Raw genomic sequence first — 18,473 nt, forward strand, 5'->3', positions numbered from 1 at the left:
TTTGGCTTATAACCTCAGGCTGACATGAGCTTGATTTGGAAGAACCCAGTCCTCAAAGTCAATCACAGATCTGACCCAGTTAGTGGAGGCTTTCATTTAGGAATAATCTTTTGCCTTTCGTGACCTTATAAAAAAAATCTAATTTTTATAGCATCATGGTCCAATTCAGCCCAGAACCAATAAGCTCTTTGGGTTCAGGACCCTGCCCCCTGAACCTGCATCTATCTCCTCTATGTGAATCCTGGTATCAGACTGTTCTGGTTCTAGCAAATGCCACAGTTATCCCTACGGAGTTGTGGGAGATGTGGACACAGATGGGAAGAGCCTCCATTGCCTGGCCCAAAGGGAGGGATCTGGCCACGTGCTCTGAGCAGCTGCAGAGGCAGAGTGGAGCCTCTTCAGCTGTCCCTGGGCTGAGGCTGAAAGCAGCAGATCCCTACATGTATTTTTAGATAGAACTTCCTCAACGGCATAATGAGGTTCTTCTTTTAAAAGGAAATCACCCAGGGCAGTACAACTCCCCTGATGAATCTGAGCTGTGTTGAAATGAAAAACACATGTGCACACTCTGAAAATAGAGACTCAGGATTAGATAAAGCAGAACTGGAGAGGGGGAAAATAATTATTGGTGCTCATAAAAAAATGTCTAGAATTAAAAAGCTATACTGCTTCAATATATCTTAATTAACCAGGGGATGTTGTTAAAGAAAGTCTAAAACAATTTAATCCTCCAGTCTCTCGCTACTAAAGATGGTTTATCACATGTACATAAGACATTTCTTTGGAAGTAAAGTTTTTACCACCTGTATGTGCTGAAAGATAGACTTTATACTCTCATCTTTGGGTCCTCTATGGAATTAACTATTCAGTTTAAAAATAACACATATAACAACATAATTAGGTTTATATTACCTATATTACCTAAGCTAATTCTCTATATTCTCTTTTTCTGTACTTAAAATATACTGAAATGGTGTTTTAATAAATAAATTTTGACCTGAATTAAAGTATATGATAACACAGATGAAGACTCTTTTGGCAATTCTACCTTTGCACACACCAAACTCTCTGTGTGTGTGTGTGTGTGTGTGTGTGTGTGTGTGTGAGAGAGAGAGAGAGAGAGAGAGAGGAAGAGAGAGAGAGAGGGATCCTAGTTTTATTAAGAATCAGAGATATTCTCAGTTATATTTTCTCAGTTGATATCCATGAAATATAATAAGTTTAAGGCTTATTCTCCAGTGGACTGCAGGGATTCTTAAAAAAAAAAAAAAAAAAGGTTGAAAAAGTCCTTTCTAAATTGGTGTTCAATAAGTCATATAAAAAAAATCGAGGCAGGGTATGCCTCAGGGAAGGTGCAATGCTTTGATGGGAAACAGAACAGTAAAACCCACCAACCACTCTTCAAGTCTTTATCCTTGGAACACCGTGCCATGAATGTGTGCATATGATATTTACTTACGACTAGCATAGTTGTTCTCATTTTTTTTCCAATTTAAAAAAAAATACATGAAGTCCCTTTCAATGGGGACAGAGTCATTGCTTTCATCTTATGTGACCACTACAGGCTCCAGGGGCTGTTCAGGCTCATTGCCAAGGCCTGTGTTTTCACTTACGAGCAGTGGGCGGTCCTGGAGCATCATCAGAACGGAGTGTGTCCACCAAGACAGCCTCTCCGCCACCTTCCTCAGATGGCTGACTTGCATCGCCCATCTGTGAGGCCTTCACTGCAACTTGCAGACTCTCCGCTAAGTAGGAAAATAAAAATAAATTTTAAAAATGAATGTATGTGTAGAGTTTAATCTAGACCAAGAGTTAACAAATTATATTTGGTCTGTGTATGACTTTACGTGGCCTGGGAGCTATGTATTATTTTTACATTTTTAAAAGCTTGTTAAAACACAGGCTTGTGTGTGCACACGCACACACACCCCCACACAAGATCAAGATGGGGTGACCTGCAAACCCTAAAATATTTACAATCTCGCCCTTTATAGAAAAAAATATACAGGCCCGGAATTTAGACCAATACTTTTAACATCATCTTGAAATATAGTGCTAACTCAATAAAAAAGTAAAAATCCATTATATAAAAATATCTCAATGTAACTTTTACTTCACTAAAACAGTATGTTGGAAAACTTCCTGTAATTCAAGTAATATAAACATCAGGTATTAGACTTTTAAAAGCAGTTGTTCAGAAATATTAGCTATTCTTCAAAAGAGTATTTCCTCCAACTTTAATAATATAGATTCCCAGTATTCACTCTAGACCTGTGATATCAGGTTCCACAGAGGAAAGGGGGCAATTTTTGTTCTAAACAAGCTCCAAAGGCTAATTCTGAATCACAAAGCTTCAAACAGCTTAAGAAAAGCCATACCAGGAAGGGGAAAGTTTGTTCACAATAAAAGATTTTGACTAGCCTATAGCAGACTATGACTTTGAGGATTCTACAAATATTCCTAAAGCCATCTTGTCCAATGATTCCATTCAGAAAATACTGAGTATCAACTCTGACTACTGAACATTTTATAACTACTAAAGAGAACCTGCAGACTGGAGAAAGAAAGAGACATACAACTAACCATATTACAGGGCGGCACATTATCAGGTAAGCTCTGTCTCTCAGTTATTTGAGCATTGCAAAAGCTACTGCAGCACTGGTGAGCAGGAGAGTTACATAAACTAGTGGGATTAAGGCAAAGTTCACAAAAGGGATGAAATCTGAGCAGATCTGGAAGAATGGCTGGGATCCGTGGGGCAGAGACAGAAGAAGAGAAAAGAAAACCAGTATGGCATTTCAAAGAACCAGGAAGACCATTCAAGGTGCATATTCAACTGTTTTTTTTTTTTTTTTAACAGAAGATGATTACCTTGCTCTGATAAGAATTCCTGCTGCATCTCTCACCTGAAGGCTGAGTGCTGACCAATGACTCAGGGGTGAATTACCCCACTTGGGGCCCTTGCAGTACCTCCCCTAATCTGGTTCCTTTTGATCACCTGTGTCCAGGGCTGTTCCCTCATATCTCTTTCACACAATGGGCCAAAGGAATTGAAGCCAATGAACTTATAACCCATCATTAATAAAAGTTTTAGTGGGGAAATGAAGTCAAAGCCACTGGCTAAAAATGAAGAATGAGTGATTTGTTTGTCAAAGGCCTTATCACTTTTAACTCACTTGGAAGTCCTTTTGGTGTTACTTCTAAAATACAACTCGAATCTGTTTACTTCTCTCTGCTTCTGTTGTCAATAGTCGGAGCCTAGACCCATGCACCAGTATCTCTCATCTCAATTGCTTTCTAACACGTCTCCAAGCAAACTCATCCCCTTCCAATCTGTTCTCCTAAAGTAGCCAGTGTTCCTTTTAAAACATAAAGAAGATCACACCACACCCTGACTCCTGACTAAAAGTTTCCAGTGACTTCCAGCACATTTGGAACAACAGAAAAGATAGAATCATGGCTGACAATGATCTGATCCCCACCCAACCTACACCACTCCAGTTGAAGCAGTCGCTGACTTCCACCACCTTCTTTCTTTCTTGAAAATTCCAGACTCAGGGCCTTTGAGCTTACTTTCTCTCTGTTCAAGAATGATTCTCCCCCAGATCTCTAGATAGCTGGCTTCTCACCCCTCAACTCTTATTTCAAACAATAACTTCCTGGGGCGAGGATCTTCCCTAACTTCTCTAGAGCAAAGCCTTTGCCTCCTCCCAATCCCATTATCTTGTTTCCATGTGACTTTCTGAATGATCTGGGTTCCTTAGGTATTGTTTGTCATCCCCACTGGAACTTTTATGAAAGCATTACCATTCCCTTAGCACCTTCAATGATGCACAGGGTAGATTTTCAGTGAATGTTGAATGAATGGATAAACAAATAGGTGGTTCTCTCTGTGGACTCCACTTCAGACAACCTTTACACCCTTCCCAAGGTGGTGGATCCCATGATTTCTAAGTTCTCTCCTAAAGTGAATTTTCTGATATTCTAAACCAGTGTTTGGTAAACACTTTCTGCAAGTGATCAGATAGTTAATATTATAGATTTTGCAGACCATACAGTCTCTGCCAGAACTGTTTTACCTGGGCCACTGTAGGAAACAGCAGTCCAACACAGTAAATGAAATGTGGCTGTGTTCCAGAAGAACTACATTCACCCAAACAGGCAGCACAGTGACCTTGATCCATGGTCTGTAATGTACCAATCCCTTTTCTGAATAACAGCATTCTTCGCCAATCAGGTGGAAGCTACTTTATTTTTTAAACTTTTTATTCCTATTATCCGTTCCTGACTACTATCCCCATCTGTCCCCTTAAGGTCTTTTCTCCCTCCACACTCCTGCCATCAGCTGGTGCCACTGAACCACAGACTCCCACCTCTGCCCCACAATCCCTGAACAACTCAGCACCTGGCACAAGTTCTCGACTTCCCTCCAAAGCTAATTCTGCCAAAGATTCTCAGTAAGTTTATAAACTCAGTCCTCCAACCAGCCTGGCCTCTCATCTCCATGACATTTCCATCCAGTGATCTTATCCTCCACCCAACCTCCGCCACCACCTGCCCCAGTTATACCCAAGATTTTGTTAACACCAGTATCTGCACTTTGCCCCTCTGATGCCACAAACAGAGGTCTCCCTTTAAACCACAATTAGGGGGTTTGTCACTTGGCCTTCTCACTTCCTTCATGTCTGTGTACATAGCATTACATCCAAGAGGCCTTCCCTGGCCACCCTATCTCAAATGGAACCACCCCAAGTCTGTCCCTCTCTATCCCTTCTGCCTTGCTTATTTTTCTTCATAGCATTTGATGCAGCCTGCGTGTTTATTTCTTTATATTTTGTTCTTCCTAAATTTAAGTTCTAGGAGAGCAGGTACTCATGTCTCGTTCTACTATATTCTCAGCACCAAGACAATGGTGCATGACATATAGTAGGTACTCAATAAATATTTTTTTTTCCTTTGTCAAAACAAACCCTTTACAAAGCAACTTACCTTCTTTCAGTGCTGCTGCCAGTAAAGAGGCTGCCTGAGGAGGCTCTCCTGGGTCAGGCTTAATGAGGAGGTGAGGTTCTAGATGGACATCCTCAAAGCCACTCAGCTCCCCCAGTTCAGCATAGATATGCAGCTTTTCTTCCAAATATGTGCAAATTTGCTGGTCTTGATTACTGAGTATTTCTGTGAAATAGCATTTACCATAGAAGTTTATCACTACTATGAATACAACAAATTATATAAGAATTCAAGTTATATAATTCACATTATATAATTATATTCAAGTTAGAAGATAAAGATGCTGCTGAGTGAGTTGTCTGATCTAAAAGGTAAAGCTCATGCCGTTGGGTGGGACAGACCCAGGTTCAAATCTTGCCTCTTCCACTTTGTGACTGTGGCCCCCAGCAAGTGACTTATCAACCCTCTCAGCTTCCACTGCACTTCATTCCCCTATTTCCAGGAAACCCTGCAGAGTTCTTCTTTGTTTAAGCAGGCTGTTTCCTATTAAGACTAGACACCCTGCTCAGGAATGAAAATTGAGGCAGCCCTGTCCAGGATGAGTGAATGCCCACAGGGGAAAACAACACAAAGGCCTGAAACTCCTCAGTCCTCAGCCAGTCATGGTCAAAACCAAGCATGCTGGCTTGTGTCTTTGTTTCTAAACACCTAATTTGTGTCACCACCCTTGCATGCATCCTTCTCTCCTGATTGTCCTATGTTACAAAATTCTTAAACCTCAGAGACCTTAACCAAAATCTAATCCAGGGGTTCTCAGCCCTCTGTGCTCCTCAAGATTACCTGGAGAGAGTTTAAAATACTCATGTCTACTCTGCACACCTCACTGATTCTGAGTCAGTTGGTTGAGGGTACAGCCCAGACACGAGCAACCTCCTCAAGTGATTCTAACATCAGGCCAAAGTTGAGCTAATCTTACTTTACAGATTTGCATTTGATGGCCAGACCTGTTGGGTTCCTTGTGCAGTCCTACAACTACGATATGACAGTGCTGGACCTAAAATTAAACCATCAGGCAGCAATTCCAACATTCATCAGTACCACACTGCCCAGTTACTATTTCATGTGTGCATTTCTGTGTGTTTTAATCATTAAGGTAAAAGAAGGAGCTTGGCTAGTATCAGGATGTTTTCCTGGAAGGTGATCAGGGCAAGCCTCAGAAACACACAGTTAACCTTCCATTCATGACACCAGGGCTTTCCCAACACCCAACGAGCACACCACGACCAGGGAGCCAGAAGGGCCCACACCATACCTTGACATTGCTGAATTCTGGCCACTCTGGCTTCAGCTTTCCGCCTCTCTTCATCAGATTCACTTGTCCTTCCCCCTTCTTCTTCTGGGCAACTTTAAGAGACAATAGTCAAGGGACACAACTGAAACTAAATCCAAGTATGTTTAGAATCATTAGGAAAACATGGAAACTTGGCAATAAAATTTATTCATAAAGGCAAAAAAAATCAGCATAAAAAGAATTAGTGATGCCCCCTGGCCAAGAGCTTGTTTTTTCTTGAGAGAAAAGGACCGTGCAAAATACAACATGACTCTCAAAGTCAGCAGTATAGGATGACTCAAATATTCCAACACACACACACCACACACACACACACACACACACACACACACACACATACACACATAAACACACATACACCCAACACTCATGTTAAGTACAAATGAGATAATAATTTTTATTTTTTACAACATTTGGGTGTTTTAACAGGTGAGAGTAAGAGCATTGGGGGATGAAGTTAGGGAGCCATACTGAGTGGATGCAGTGGAGGTAGGGAAATTAATGAAATCAAATTATCATTAAGAATGATCTCTTTGCACCCTCATTTATACAAACTGTCCTTGAGTACCCAAGAGAAATAAATTGATTTAGAACCTTTAGTTCCACCAATCTAAAAATATTTATTGAATGATTCCTCAATACAAGGCACCCAGAGGTACACATGACATGTCCCTGCCCTCGAGGAGCTTCCAATCTGATTAAATAAGCATATATATATACACATGTACATACATGTAAAAGATAAGATCCACAAGCACCAGATAAATGCCTTAGAGGGCAGGTGCTAAGGCATTCTTCATGAAGCAGGCGAGACAGGAGCTGCACCACAGTGCACAGGCAGAGGGGAGGGGAGGGTGCTGCATGCAGAGAGGAATGCGGACGACAGATCTGCAGGTGACGCGCTATCACTACCGCAGGCAGGTGCAGGGGCAGGGAGCAGACCATTCTGGCTGAAGCAGCGTTTTCATGCAGGGGAGACATGGTTAGAATGTTTTTTTTCCCAATTGAACAAGCACATTCCATGGATCAAAGACAGAAGGAAACATTACCTTTCTACTGCCTGTTGAATCCGCCTCATCCAGTTATTTCGTTCCTCCTTGGAATTGGTGTGAATTTCATACATCTCGGGACCAGCCGATGAAGCACTGATCAGAAACATTCCTCTCTCCTCATTAGCAACTTCTCTAGCAATAAGCTTCTGAAGGGAAATAACGGATGGCTTCTGATCCTACATAAAATAGGAGAATGTGCAGATGAACCTGTGTCCTTTCTAATGGTCACCCTGAACACATGAGCCGTGGAAAGCACAGGACTAGGGAAACCTTTATTTCATTTCCCACTTTTCAAAAGAGCTGCAGAAGTTGATAAGATCTCTAAGGGAGAGGGTATGGAGAAGAAATAATAGAAAGAAAGGGTTCAGGGGAATGTTTGTGCTTTAAAATTAGTGGTTTAAAAAGTCAGCTTTTTAAAAAAGACAGAGAAACGTCAGAGAACTCATTAAAAATATATTAGAATGCTGTGGTCTGGGACAAGGGATTTTTCTATGAGGATATGAGAAAGGAGAACAGTCTCTAAAATATGAGAGATGGAGAAGGATGATGGACCTGAAGAGTCCCTTGAATTTGGCAGTTAATAGCAATACAGTTTCAGTGATGGGCACAAATCCCCAGAAATCAACATCAACTGTAAAAGAAAAGAAAAGAAAAAAAGAACGAGAAGGCCAGAGAAGGCCAGACCTTACATTCCCCAGATGTCACTAGCCTCTTCTGCTACTGTGCTGTACCTCCCAGCGACAGAACTGCTACAGCTCTATCTGCAGGTATCTCTCCTCACCAGCTAGATAAGCTGATGAGTGGGCAGCAGAGGGTCTAATTCATCTTTCTGTGCCAGGCACTGTGGGAAGCCATTCTAACACATGATTGGGTGACTTCCGTTAAGGGCCTGAGGCACTTTGGCTATGTCGAAGTTTTCCCGACCCTTTCCTGATGAGAGAGCCCATCCGTGTGGGGGTGTGCCTGACCACTGACCCTGGGGACCCAATCACTGACCCTGACCTTGGAGTGCAGCCCCCCCTCAGCCTTCATTGGATGGAATTCTCCCCTGAATCTCTTGTTCCCCAATAAAAGGCTACTCCAGGCATGTTCGCTCTCTCTCTCTCTCCTGCTAGCCCGGAGTAATCCTCCGTGCCCTGCTGGGCGGCTGGAGGAGGGAACCAGAGAGGGGAGCCGTCTGGGACCTAGCAATAGAAATAAGGTAACTGAGTCTGTGTGTTTTATTTCGATCTCTTCTAACTAACTTTATGCCTAGAACTTCATTAATGAAACCATTGCGCAGGCCGCGTGGTAGAAGGCACACTGTCTTGCACAGAGCAGGCACACAACGACTGTCTGTAGAACTAGACTTAACATGATTCCACTGGAGAGAATAGGAAGAAAGCCTAAAATGTGGAGCCACACTGTGATTCAGCCACCTTCTCCGGACATTCACTGTGGTCCTTAGAAGCCTCACGTGCAGCTCTAGGGACCCAAAGATGAAGACGACCCTGATTGACACTGACTTGGACCAGGAGATGAAAGAATGACCAAAAGAATGCCTGCCGCTGAGCAGTGTGGGGGTGAAAATGAAAACTCGGCTTTGGTTTGTGGCTCTCGCCACTGTTTACAGAGCTGGCTGCAGCATGTGGTTTTCTTTCTCCCTCACGGACTGAGTGACGCCTTTATTCAGAACATGCTGCTCTGTGCACCACTGCTGGCTCCTAGGCATTGGCTTGTCTGCCCTCCTGACTCTGCAGTCATCACTGCCAGATCTGGAGTTGTGTGCTGGGGGTACCTGGAGCATCTCCTCCATGTTTTTTAGAGTTGCATGAAAATATAGGATGGGACAGACAGAAAATTGGTCAACCTGGTTCTGTGCTTGGCCTCTGAAAATGGAGGCAAAAGAAATTTTGTGGCAAGCCTTCTCCAATATGGCCTTCTGTGATGAGGAAAGATCTTCTGAGCATTACTAATATCTGTTGTTCTATTATAGCCCTATTATCTGGAGTGTCATCTGCCTCCCTTTTTCAATGGATTGTTTCAGCTTTCTCGGATTACAAGGTTGGTGGTGTCTATATATAAAAATTCAGGGTGGGTTTAAATTTCTTAAGACATAAGCAAGAGTGAAATCACTTGAATCAGAGTTATTGGAAGAGGGGCACTGGGAGAGTAAGATTTTTTGTTTGTTTTTTAATTTTTGGTGTCAGGTATTGAACCCAAGGGTATTTAGCCACTACATCTCCAGCATTTTTTATTTTTTATTTTGAGACAGGGTCTCACTAAGTTGCTGAGAGCTTTGCTAAATTACTGAGGCTGGCTTTGAACCTGATCCTCCTGCCTCAGCCTCCTAAGCCACTGAGATTACAGGTGTGTGCTACCACACCTAGCATGATAAGATCTTTAAAGAGTAAAGAATAAATTAAATAAAGTCTCATTCATTAAATAACATTTAGGCCAGAAGATACCTGAAGCAAGCCCATCACTACTCATGGTAATCATAAGCTGTGAACAAGAACTCAAACTCCCAGGAGAAAAGGCAACACAGCTTCTCTGGAGACAGATATTAAACACTGGCAATGCAAAGATGTTTATTTGTGCCATAGCACTTAAAAACCATTTCTTACAAAATAAGTTGCCAACATTTAAAAACAGAGAGATTCTACCATTTAAAAAAAAAAAAACAAAAAAAAACTCTAGGATTCTGGGTGCTTGGGTAAGACAGAAGATTGGTGATACAGGGTCCATATTCTCATTTAAAAACACAAACTATGGCTGAGCAATGGCTCTGCTAAGCTGGAATGTGCACTCACTAGTTAACAACAGTCTCTATCATTCTCTGCTGTCTCTGCCCCGCTGACTCCTTGATGCTGAACTAGGATTCGCTCACTTCCACTCCTGCCAAGTCCCTGTGGACATCTGAAGCTGAAGACCAATGATGCTGGGGAAGAGGCAAAGGAGCTGCTCCCTATAATTCTGTTGTTATATCATGTCCACTTTGCACTGATTCTGTTAGTGATTCCAAGGGAATGAGAAGATTTAAGGTTGCTTCATTCTTTGAATTGAACTAGCTGATCTACATGTTCATTGTCTTTTTATTGTTTAATTTAGAAATTGTCTTATTTAATATTCAAGGGATGCTTCTTAGACTCAGTATCCCAGGACTTAGAAGAACTCAACTATACATTTTGCAGGTTTGGTTCTTACTCATTCCCAGCTGAGTGCTTTTTAAAAACAAACAAACAAACAAAACTGTCTGGTAAGGACACTACTCAATCTTCTTACTACTTTCAGATGCTTAGCTTCTGGCTGTTTCCCGGTTCATCGTGTCTTCTATAACACGCAGCAGGATAAACATCTTAGTACTGAAGGGCACAAGGAATGAAGAATCTCTCTTTTTGATCAGAGTGTGAGAATAATTTTCTGAAACACTAGGGTAGGAACTAGGAAATGAGGGTATCTATGTACCCCTAGCTAATGCTTCAATTCTACAACGTGTTCACTAAAAGAGATTGATGGCGCAGGGACAGATGTAAGACAGATATCAGACAGATGTAACTAAAAGGTCTATGAGCAAACAACAGGGCGCACTTGACACTAAGGATGCGATCCTGCTTTCTCTTTTACTCCCTGGTATCGCCTTTATGATATGAATGCAGCTTTATGATATGAATTCAGACTAACATCTTCCAGAAACAATATTAGCAACATTTTACTATTGTTTACAGCCAAACATATTCTACCAAAAACTAAGTAGTGGCTGCCTTCATTCTGATATTTGACAAACTGCATTCCGAACTGCCTGTTTAAAGTTAAGTGTGGTCTACCGGTGGTCTATGGGGATCATGTGAGATAAGAGGCACAGATCCACATCTCAGGTCATACTGTAAGTTGAGCATCATGGCTTGACCTGCATCCATATGCTCTATTGCCTAGAAAACAAGACGATTGTCTTTTACTGTGTCTAATTCTTGATTAATCGGTCAGTCATTTGGCTTGAAATACCACCCCAAAAGTAGGATTTGCTTTTCTTTCTGGCCTTCAGTTTTGAGGAAATCTGTTTCTGTAAAAATATGCTGATATTCTTCCAGCCTGGTTTTCACTGTCTCATGGATTAATCAAAACGGTTCCCTCCAATTCCCATTTTTTTTTCTCCATATTCCTTCAGAATATCCCAGATACCAGAGAGGAAGCTGGAAAAATCAGTAAGTTTTCATGAAAGTTGCAATAGTTACAAATGCATTAGGGAGACGGGGCTTCTGGCAGGCTTCTTGTCATCCTCTGCTTTAGCTCTGTGCAAAGCATTTCACCTTTGAACAACTCAGCATGGCTGAGCAGAATGAAGAAGCCTCTCCAGCCAACTGACATGTACCAGCAAACCACTGCTCCAGCCGCCTCATCCCAGAATCTCATCACCATAGACACGCTTCTTTGTTTTCTTGGAACAGCAAGACAGAAACTTTATTGAGCTTTGATTTTTCCAAAACCAGATAGAATCAATGCTACCTGCTCATGTACCAAATAGCCTGTCAATCAATGCATAATAGATACATTTTACAGAGCCACCACTGTACTGCCCCTGTCAGTATTGTCTCTTGGATTCTTCTTGCTAACAGAGCCTGATGCTCCATGGTGCCCCCAAGGAGTTAATGGATGCTGTCTTCCTTCTCTACACCATTTTGGACTACATAGACATAGATGCTATGTAAGAAATGTGATAAAGTGCTGGCTTTCACTAAATCTAATTATGACTCAACAATAAAATTATACATCACAGGGCTGAGGATGTGGCTCAAGTGGTAGCACGCTCGCCTGGCATGCATGCAGCCCGGGTTCGATCCTCAGCACCACACACAAACAAAGATGTTGTTTCCACCGAAAACTGAAAAATAAATGTTAAAAAACTCTCTCTCTCTCTCTCTCTCTCTCTCTAAAAAAAAAAAAAATTATACATCACAAAGGTAAGTGTTATTCATGACCTGAGTCATCAGAACCCATTGTAGTAGAAATAAGAAAGAATCTTCTTCAGATAACAGGATAGTGTTCGCTTGTTTGGCAGAAGGAATATTATTATGACAGTTACAAAGTTACAAATGGGGTCAGCAAGCAGCACAATAAGGCACTCCCAGTAGGAATGAAAGGAGCAAGATGCTGAAAGTGACCCTCTGTCCCCAGCATTAACATTTCAGCCATTAGATATGAGAGAAGGACATAGGGTTTGGGGATAATACGAAAGACCAAGATAGCCATAACAGAGCCCCTGGGGGGCTCAGGGAAGTGCCTCTTCACTATCTAGTACCAAAGTACTACAATCTTTTCACAATTCAAGTAGTTACTAAACCAGCTGTAAAATCACCAATAATAATGGAACTATATGAGGTGCATTTTATTTCACTAAGAATTTCAGGCATTTTTTTCCCAAGGAAATGCAGAATTAAGTCTTATTAAAAATATGCATCATATGGCCATATACTTACTACGGCTGCAAAGATGTATTTCTGGTCTTTTTCTTGTAAAAAGAGCAGCACATCAGTTAGAAGTAGAGCTAGGATATCTTCAAAGGAAAAAAAATTACTAATGTTAGTGATGCAAACCACATTTCAAATGCCTTTATTAAATATTCTAATTTCATGCTTCAAATTTAAATAAATTCAATAAAAATTAAGTGACTCAGGTTAGTCTAATTATAAAGCTTTTATTAAATCCCCAGTATTATGATAGTGAAGGATATACAGACAACTTAGTAAAAAGCCAACTTTTAGTGTGCATGTTTGTATGTATAACTATACTTACAGAATTTAAATTTAAAATGGATGAAAAATATCCTACAGAAAGAAGGTTCTAATAGATTGGAGCAAGCCCTTACATTTAGGGGAAAACCACACTTAATTAAAAATGTAACAAGGGGGCTGGGGTTGTGGCTCAGCAGTAGAGCACTCACCTAGCACATGTGAGGCCCTGGGTTAGATCCTCATCACCACATAAAAATAAATAAATAAAATACAGGTATTGTGTCCAACTACAACTAAAAAGTTAATATTTTTTAAAATATAAAAAGGCAGCTTCCACATCAACTTATACACGAAAACCTGCTCCTGTGTTAAAACCTGCTCCTGTGTTTCATGGAGAGTTGAGTGAAGTTTGAGTGTCTAGATTTCTCTTGCAAATTGTTTACAAGAGCCCACCTTCACTGGAACCACTGCACACACAGACTGACCCCATGCAGTGACTCTATTAAAGGGAAAAGGAACAATCAGATCTATGGATAGTGGTGAAAGCTTTTTCAATACAACATTGTAACCTGTCAAACAACAAATCCCATTTCAGACATTAGCTGAACTTCAAAAAAAACCTGACCATCCTCCTGTGGATAATGACCTTGAATTTAACAATTTAACCATATTTAACATTCTCTTCCTCTCGTTACTCACCAGAGAACATTATTACGATGAAGTGTTAGAAACAAGGAGACGGGGCCTGTAGCTCTTATTCCTGTCTGCAAAGCAGACTCACCTGGGTGGAGCTGGGGGAGGGGGCTTCAAAACATCCCTCTGAGCTGGTTGACCTCTGAGGGGATGACCCTCACTGACAAAATCAGAATCTCTGGGAGGACACTTGAGCAAATCACTGATTTTTTTCAAGTTCCAGAGGTGATTTTAGCATGTGGCCAGAGTAAAAAAGCCTGGGTCAGGCAAGGCGCTATCTACACGACCTCAAGAATGGAAATCAGCTGCTTTAGAGTCCAACCAGATTAACAGAGTTGAGTTAATGCCATGAGCAAACAGCAGCCTGAGGAAGTGCTTACACCAGGGCCAGCGTGCAGGTGGATGTGTGTTTCAGTGCTCAATAACAAAGACGACATTCAGAGTTTTCTCACTTGCTCCCTTCAGGATCTGACAGCCTCAGGCTGACTTGGCACACAATGGACCCTACCCGTGTAGGTGTGATAATACCTTGCTATCAACACAACTGCCAGAATAATATTCCTGTGCCAATGATGAGCAGAACTCTCGGCTCCTTTAATTTTAGACATCACAAACATGCACATTCATAAAACCACATAGGAAAGTTGTTGGTTGGGACAGCAAATTCCCATCAAAGACGTGATCACTGGTCACACTTGCCTATGGAACCTCACAACTTGATCTTTCAACTGAAAAAATCAAGGGTCTGTGTATGCAGTTCTGCCACTTTGAACCATTTTTCCTCTGAAAACCCGTCCCCTGTTGCCTGAACAACAGGACTGAAGGCAGGAATGGGTCTGGTGTAGCCACAGTTACCTTTGAAACGTCCCGTGGCGGTTTTCCAGTAAACGAGACCATCATACAGCAGGGTCCGTTCTGTACTCATCAGGGCCTGCTTTCTAAACACGTGGCCGTTTTTCAGCTTTGTGTATGTTTTGTTTTCGATCTTACTTAGAATCTCAAGCCATTTTTGGTTTTTCTCATATTCGTTGACTTTCAGATCCACAGCTGCAATCATGTCTTTAATTAAGCAAAGAGCTTTGCATAAGTCTTTATGTTCTTCAGTTCTTTCTGCATGGGAAAAAGAGAAAAAGAACACCATACAATAAGCCACTGAAAGAACACATACAATAAGAGCACTGAAAAAGAAAGGTTTTTTTTTCTTTAGTTTTTAAATATAATTATATGTATTATCCAAATAGCAAAAACTCCATGAGAAAAGTGCTGGATTAAATCAAATACTATATTATCACTCTGCACTTCCACCCCCAAAAAGAAACATTAGAATACTTATATTATAAAAGATTTGCTTATTAAATGTGTTTTTTGTGACAATAAGATAGCTGAGTTCTATCTCCTATAGCAGGGAATATGTCACAGCCAATTCAGGGCTTCCTTACACCTTCCTAGACACAGCAGTCTAGTAATTCCCACACCAAGTTTCCAAGAACTGAAGCTACCCTTGGCACCTAGTCTCCATCTTCTTACAAGCTCAGCCACAGATAACCTGAGTGGACTTAAGATTCATTTGGCTTCCTGGATCCCTTCTTCCATAAAAATAACATTCAAAACTATGTTTTATAGCCATGTTGGCATACCTATGAATATATTCACATTATAATTTCAATTTTTTCTTTGACCTAACATTTTTTTTTTCTTCTGTGAAAGAAATTAATATATTTCCAAGAGCTCCAAATACGGTGCTTAATGGGCAAGTCAGTCACACTCATGTCACCAGAGCAAATGATTATCTGGTAGTTTCACTGTCAACCACTGGCCACATGCTCTCATTTCTGTATCACCTTTAGGAAGTGCTCTGGAGGAGTTTCTGAAATAGCCTTCTGAAGCCACACAGAAGTGAAGTGAGCTCTTTTCTGTATTTGATGATAAGGTCACCTAGATGATGTTTACTGGGGTGGCTGGAACTCAAGGGCTAAAGAGGAGAGGACAAAAGAAAAACTGGCAGAGCAACCAAACACTCTCTAGAGGCTAGAGCTGCCGAAATATATCTTAGAATGAGCAGTCAGTGAGGAATGGGAATCCACCCTCAAAAGGGTTTAAATATTTCCAGGATCTAAACATCTTCATATATTTGGGAGGGTCTTATCAGAAAACCTCAAGGAGCAGATCCTGATGCCCATCTTTCAAGGAAGATTTTTTCCCCTTACTGCCTGTCAAAGAACACACCTCACTACTTGACCTGCACAGAGCCCCTCCTCCACAAAAGGAGTACTCTCACATAGTACTCACAACAATTCCATATGGCTAATTTCTAAAAAGCCTGTTTCACTACTAGAAAAGCCAAGTAGAGAAAATCAGAGTTGAGTTACAAGGTCAAGGAAAGGTCAAGAAGAGGCTGTCTTTTGATAAATTACTTCTTGCAAAGCTTAGTTACCCAAAGTGGACAGCATGGGCCTCCCTGGGAATCCTGTTAAAAATGCTTGCCTTGGGCTCTTCCCCAGACCTGCTTATTCAGGATATGCACCTAAACAAGGTTTCTAGGAAAGGAGATGGCTAATAAAGTTTGAGAAACACTGCTGTAACAGAGTCATGGAAACCAATGTCCTCAGAAGCTCAGGGAGTGACTGACCATTGGTAAGGTCTGACCTGAGAAGGCTTGCATTTGGTCTTCATGCCACTATGTGAGAAGGGCCATAACTTATACTTACAGCTTCTAAAATACATTAGTTTATTCATTCTACCAGAAATTTGGTGTGGGATGATTCTTGGAGTAACACTAGTTGACTACCATGATCTGACAAATTTTAGTTCTCATACATTATAGTAAACTTAAGAGAGAATATATAAACTAAAGAGCCTTAATTTTGCTTTCATTCTTTTACTGAGAACAAAATTTACGAGGCTTTTCTTTTTGTATTATTTTTATATTTTCTTGTACATTAAATTATAGGAAGCAATAAAAATGAGACATAAGAAACAAACACTATAATTTTTGCCTGGATTTAGTTCTAAATGTGACTGATAAAATGAAAAGAATAAATTATGTATGTCTGCTCACCTAGACCTCTTAAAAAAAAAAGTTGGGTTTTTATAAAATGGGCATTTAAGATCTCATTACCATTTCAATTGTTTCTAAGTCAACTGGTAATAATAAAGGCAATAACAACAGGTTCCATTTATTGAGCACTTTGCTTTTGCCAGGTTATTTCTGCTAGTCTAGTCTCCATCCTCTTACAATCTCACATAGTACTCACAACAATTCCATATGGCTAGGATGATCATTCTCATTTTGTAAAGGAGAAACTTGCCCAACTAATAAGAAGCAGAACCAAACAAAAACAATGGTAATACACAGTCAAACAATTCCAAATCTATGCCCTTGTTAACATAATGCACTACCACACTGATAGTAATTTTTACTCAAGACCAGTAAGTTAGTTTAAGAATTGGTTGTTTTTATTTATTCACTCATTGCACTGACATGTTTTTACTTATTGACAGTCTAATCTGTGCCAGTCAGTGCACTAGACGTTGAAGATCTAGCTATGAACCAGGCAAGTACAGGCCTGATAAATCCCACAAGGAGCTCATAGTTCAACTGTGTGCATGAATAGTTTCTTAAAAGACACCCAGATATTGTTATTCCCTGGTACCTGATGAACTGACAGGGTCAAAGTAGCTCTTGCATAAAATCACTCTCAGTGTAATAATTCATTGCTTGGGAGTGTGGATGTTTTGTGGTAGGATCAATAGCATCCTGTTTCAACAGACTGCTGTGAAGGTAATTGGAAGAAGAGGGTAGGGAGATATTAAGAAGGTCCACATATGGGGAAACAATGAAGAAAAGCAGGGTCAAGGAATGAAGAAGACCACTTGGTTTGGGCTCCTTGTAGGAACTGAAACTATTAGAAAGCTGCATGATTAGAGATAATTTCTCAAAATGAATCCAAATTCTAAGGCTTTCACATTTTCCTCATCATGAAAATTTTTATGAATCAGAGGCCATAAACATTTGTGGCCATGTAGGACATGTCAGGTATGTTTAAACAAAAGAGAAGCAAATATCAGGCCACAAGTCACCACTCACCCTTGGTGTACCGCAATATCCTTTCCACCAAGACAGGGTATTTTGTGATGCGCTGAGTGACCAGGAGAATGCATTCTGGAATTCCTCGGCGACGAGCCAAAAGATTACTATTTCGGAGCTTAAAATAAAAATACATTTTATCTACTACTTGCATTTACTTTTTATGTTCACATTTAATAATACAAAAATTTCTACGACAGTACAGTTCTATTCAGACGCAGCAGAATATTTATCTTCATTCAGTAAAACTTGATGCATTGTCCTTAAATTTTACACTCTGCCATTAGTTTCAATGCCCCAAGACTCAAAGATTTCAAGAAATGTCAAGTTACTTGGATGTATTTTTATTTAACTCCAAAAGTGAGCAAGTTATCAGGATTTGTGAGTAGCAAAACTTTTGGAAAAGTAATCAGAAATCAAAGTTAATTTTGAAGATGAGGTTGTGGTTTACTATTTGTTTTTCTGACATGTCTCCCACTGCATTTCTTGTTACACATTATAGTGCTTAAAGTTTCTTCAAATCAGGGCAACTTTCTCCTAAACATTTCAAAATATTCCTTCAGATTTCAATTACTCAACACATATGTACATGGGGAAAAAAATAGAGGAGAATCTGGTAGCATTCTTAAAAT

At 40.5% G+C, this 18,473-nt stretch overlaps 1 protein-coding gene across 9 annotated transcripts in view; it reads right to left on the reverse strand.

The window, feature by feature from the left end:
- Arhgef28 (Rho guanine nucleotide exchange factor 28) overlaps positions 1-18,473 on the reverse strand; it is a 291,621-nt gene that overhangs the window by 40,880 nt on the left and 232,268 nt on the right. For all 9 annotated transcript variants that reach the window (XM_078043571.1, XM_078043579.1, XM_078043576.1 and 6 more), the window contains 7 exons: positions 17,842-17,959; positions 14,610-14,864; positions 12,807-12,883; positions 7,348-7,526; positions 6,260-6,351; positions 4,990-5,172; positions 1,614-1,745 (listed from right to left, as the gene is read on the reverse strand). In XM_078043571.1, coding sequence (XP_077899697.1) covers positions 1,614-1,745; positions 4,990-5,172; positions 6,260-6,351; positions 7,348-7,526; positions 12,807-12,883; positions 14,610-14,864; positions 17,842-17,959 — 1,036 coding nt within the window. The remainder of the gene's footprint in view (positions 1-1,613; positions 1,746-4,989; positions 5,173-6,259; positions 6,352-7,347; positions 7,527-12,806; positions 12,884-14,609; positions 14,865-17,841; positions 17,960-18,473) is intronic.

This window comes from Ictidomys tridecemlineatus, chromosome 1 (genome assembly GCF_052094955.1).
Source record: "Ictidomys tridecemlineatus isolate mIctTri1 chromosome 1, mIctTri1.hap1, whole genome shotgun sequence".
Taxonomy (NCBI): Eukaryota; Metazoa; Chordata; class Mammalia; order Rodentia; family Sciuridae; genus Ictidomys; species Ictidomys tridecemlineatus.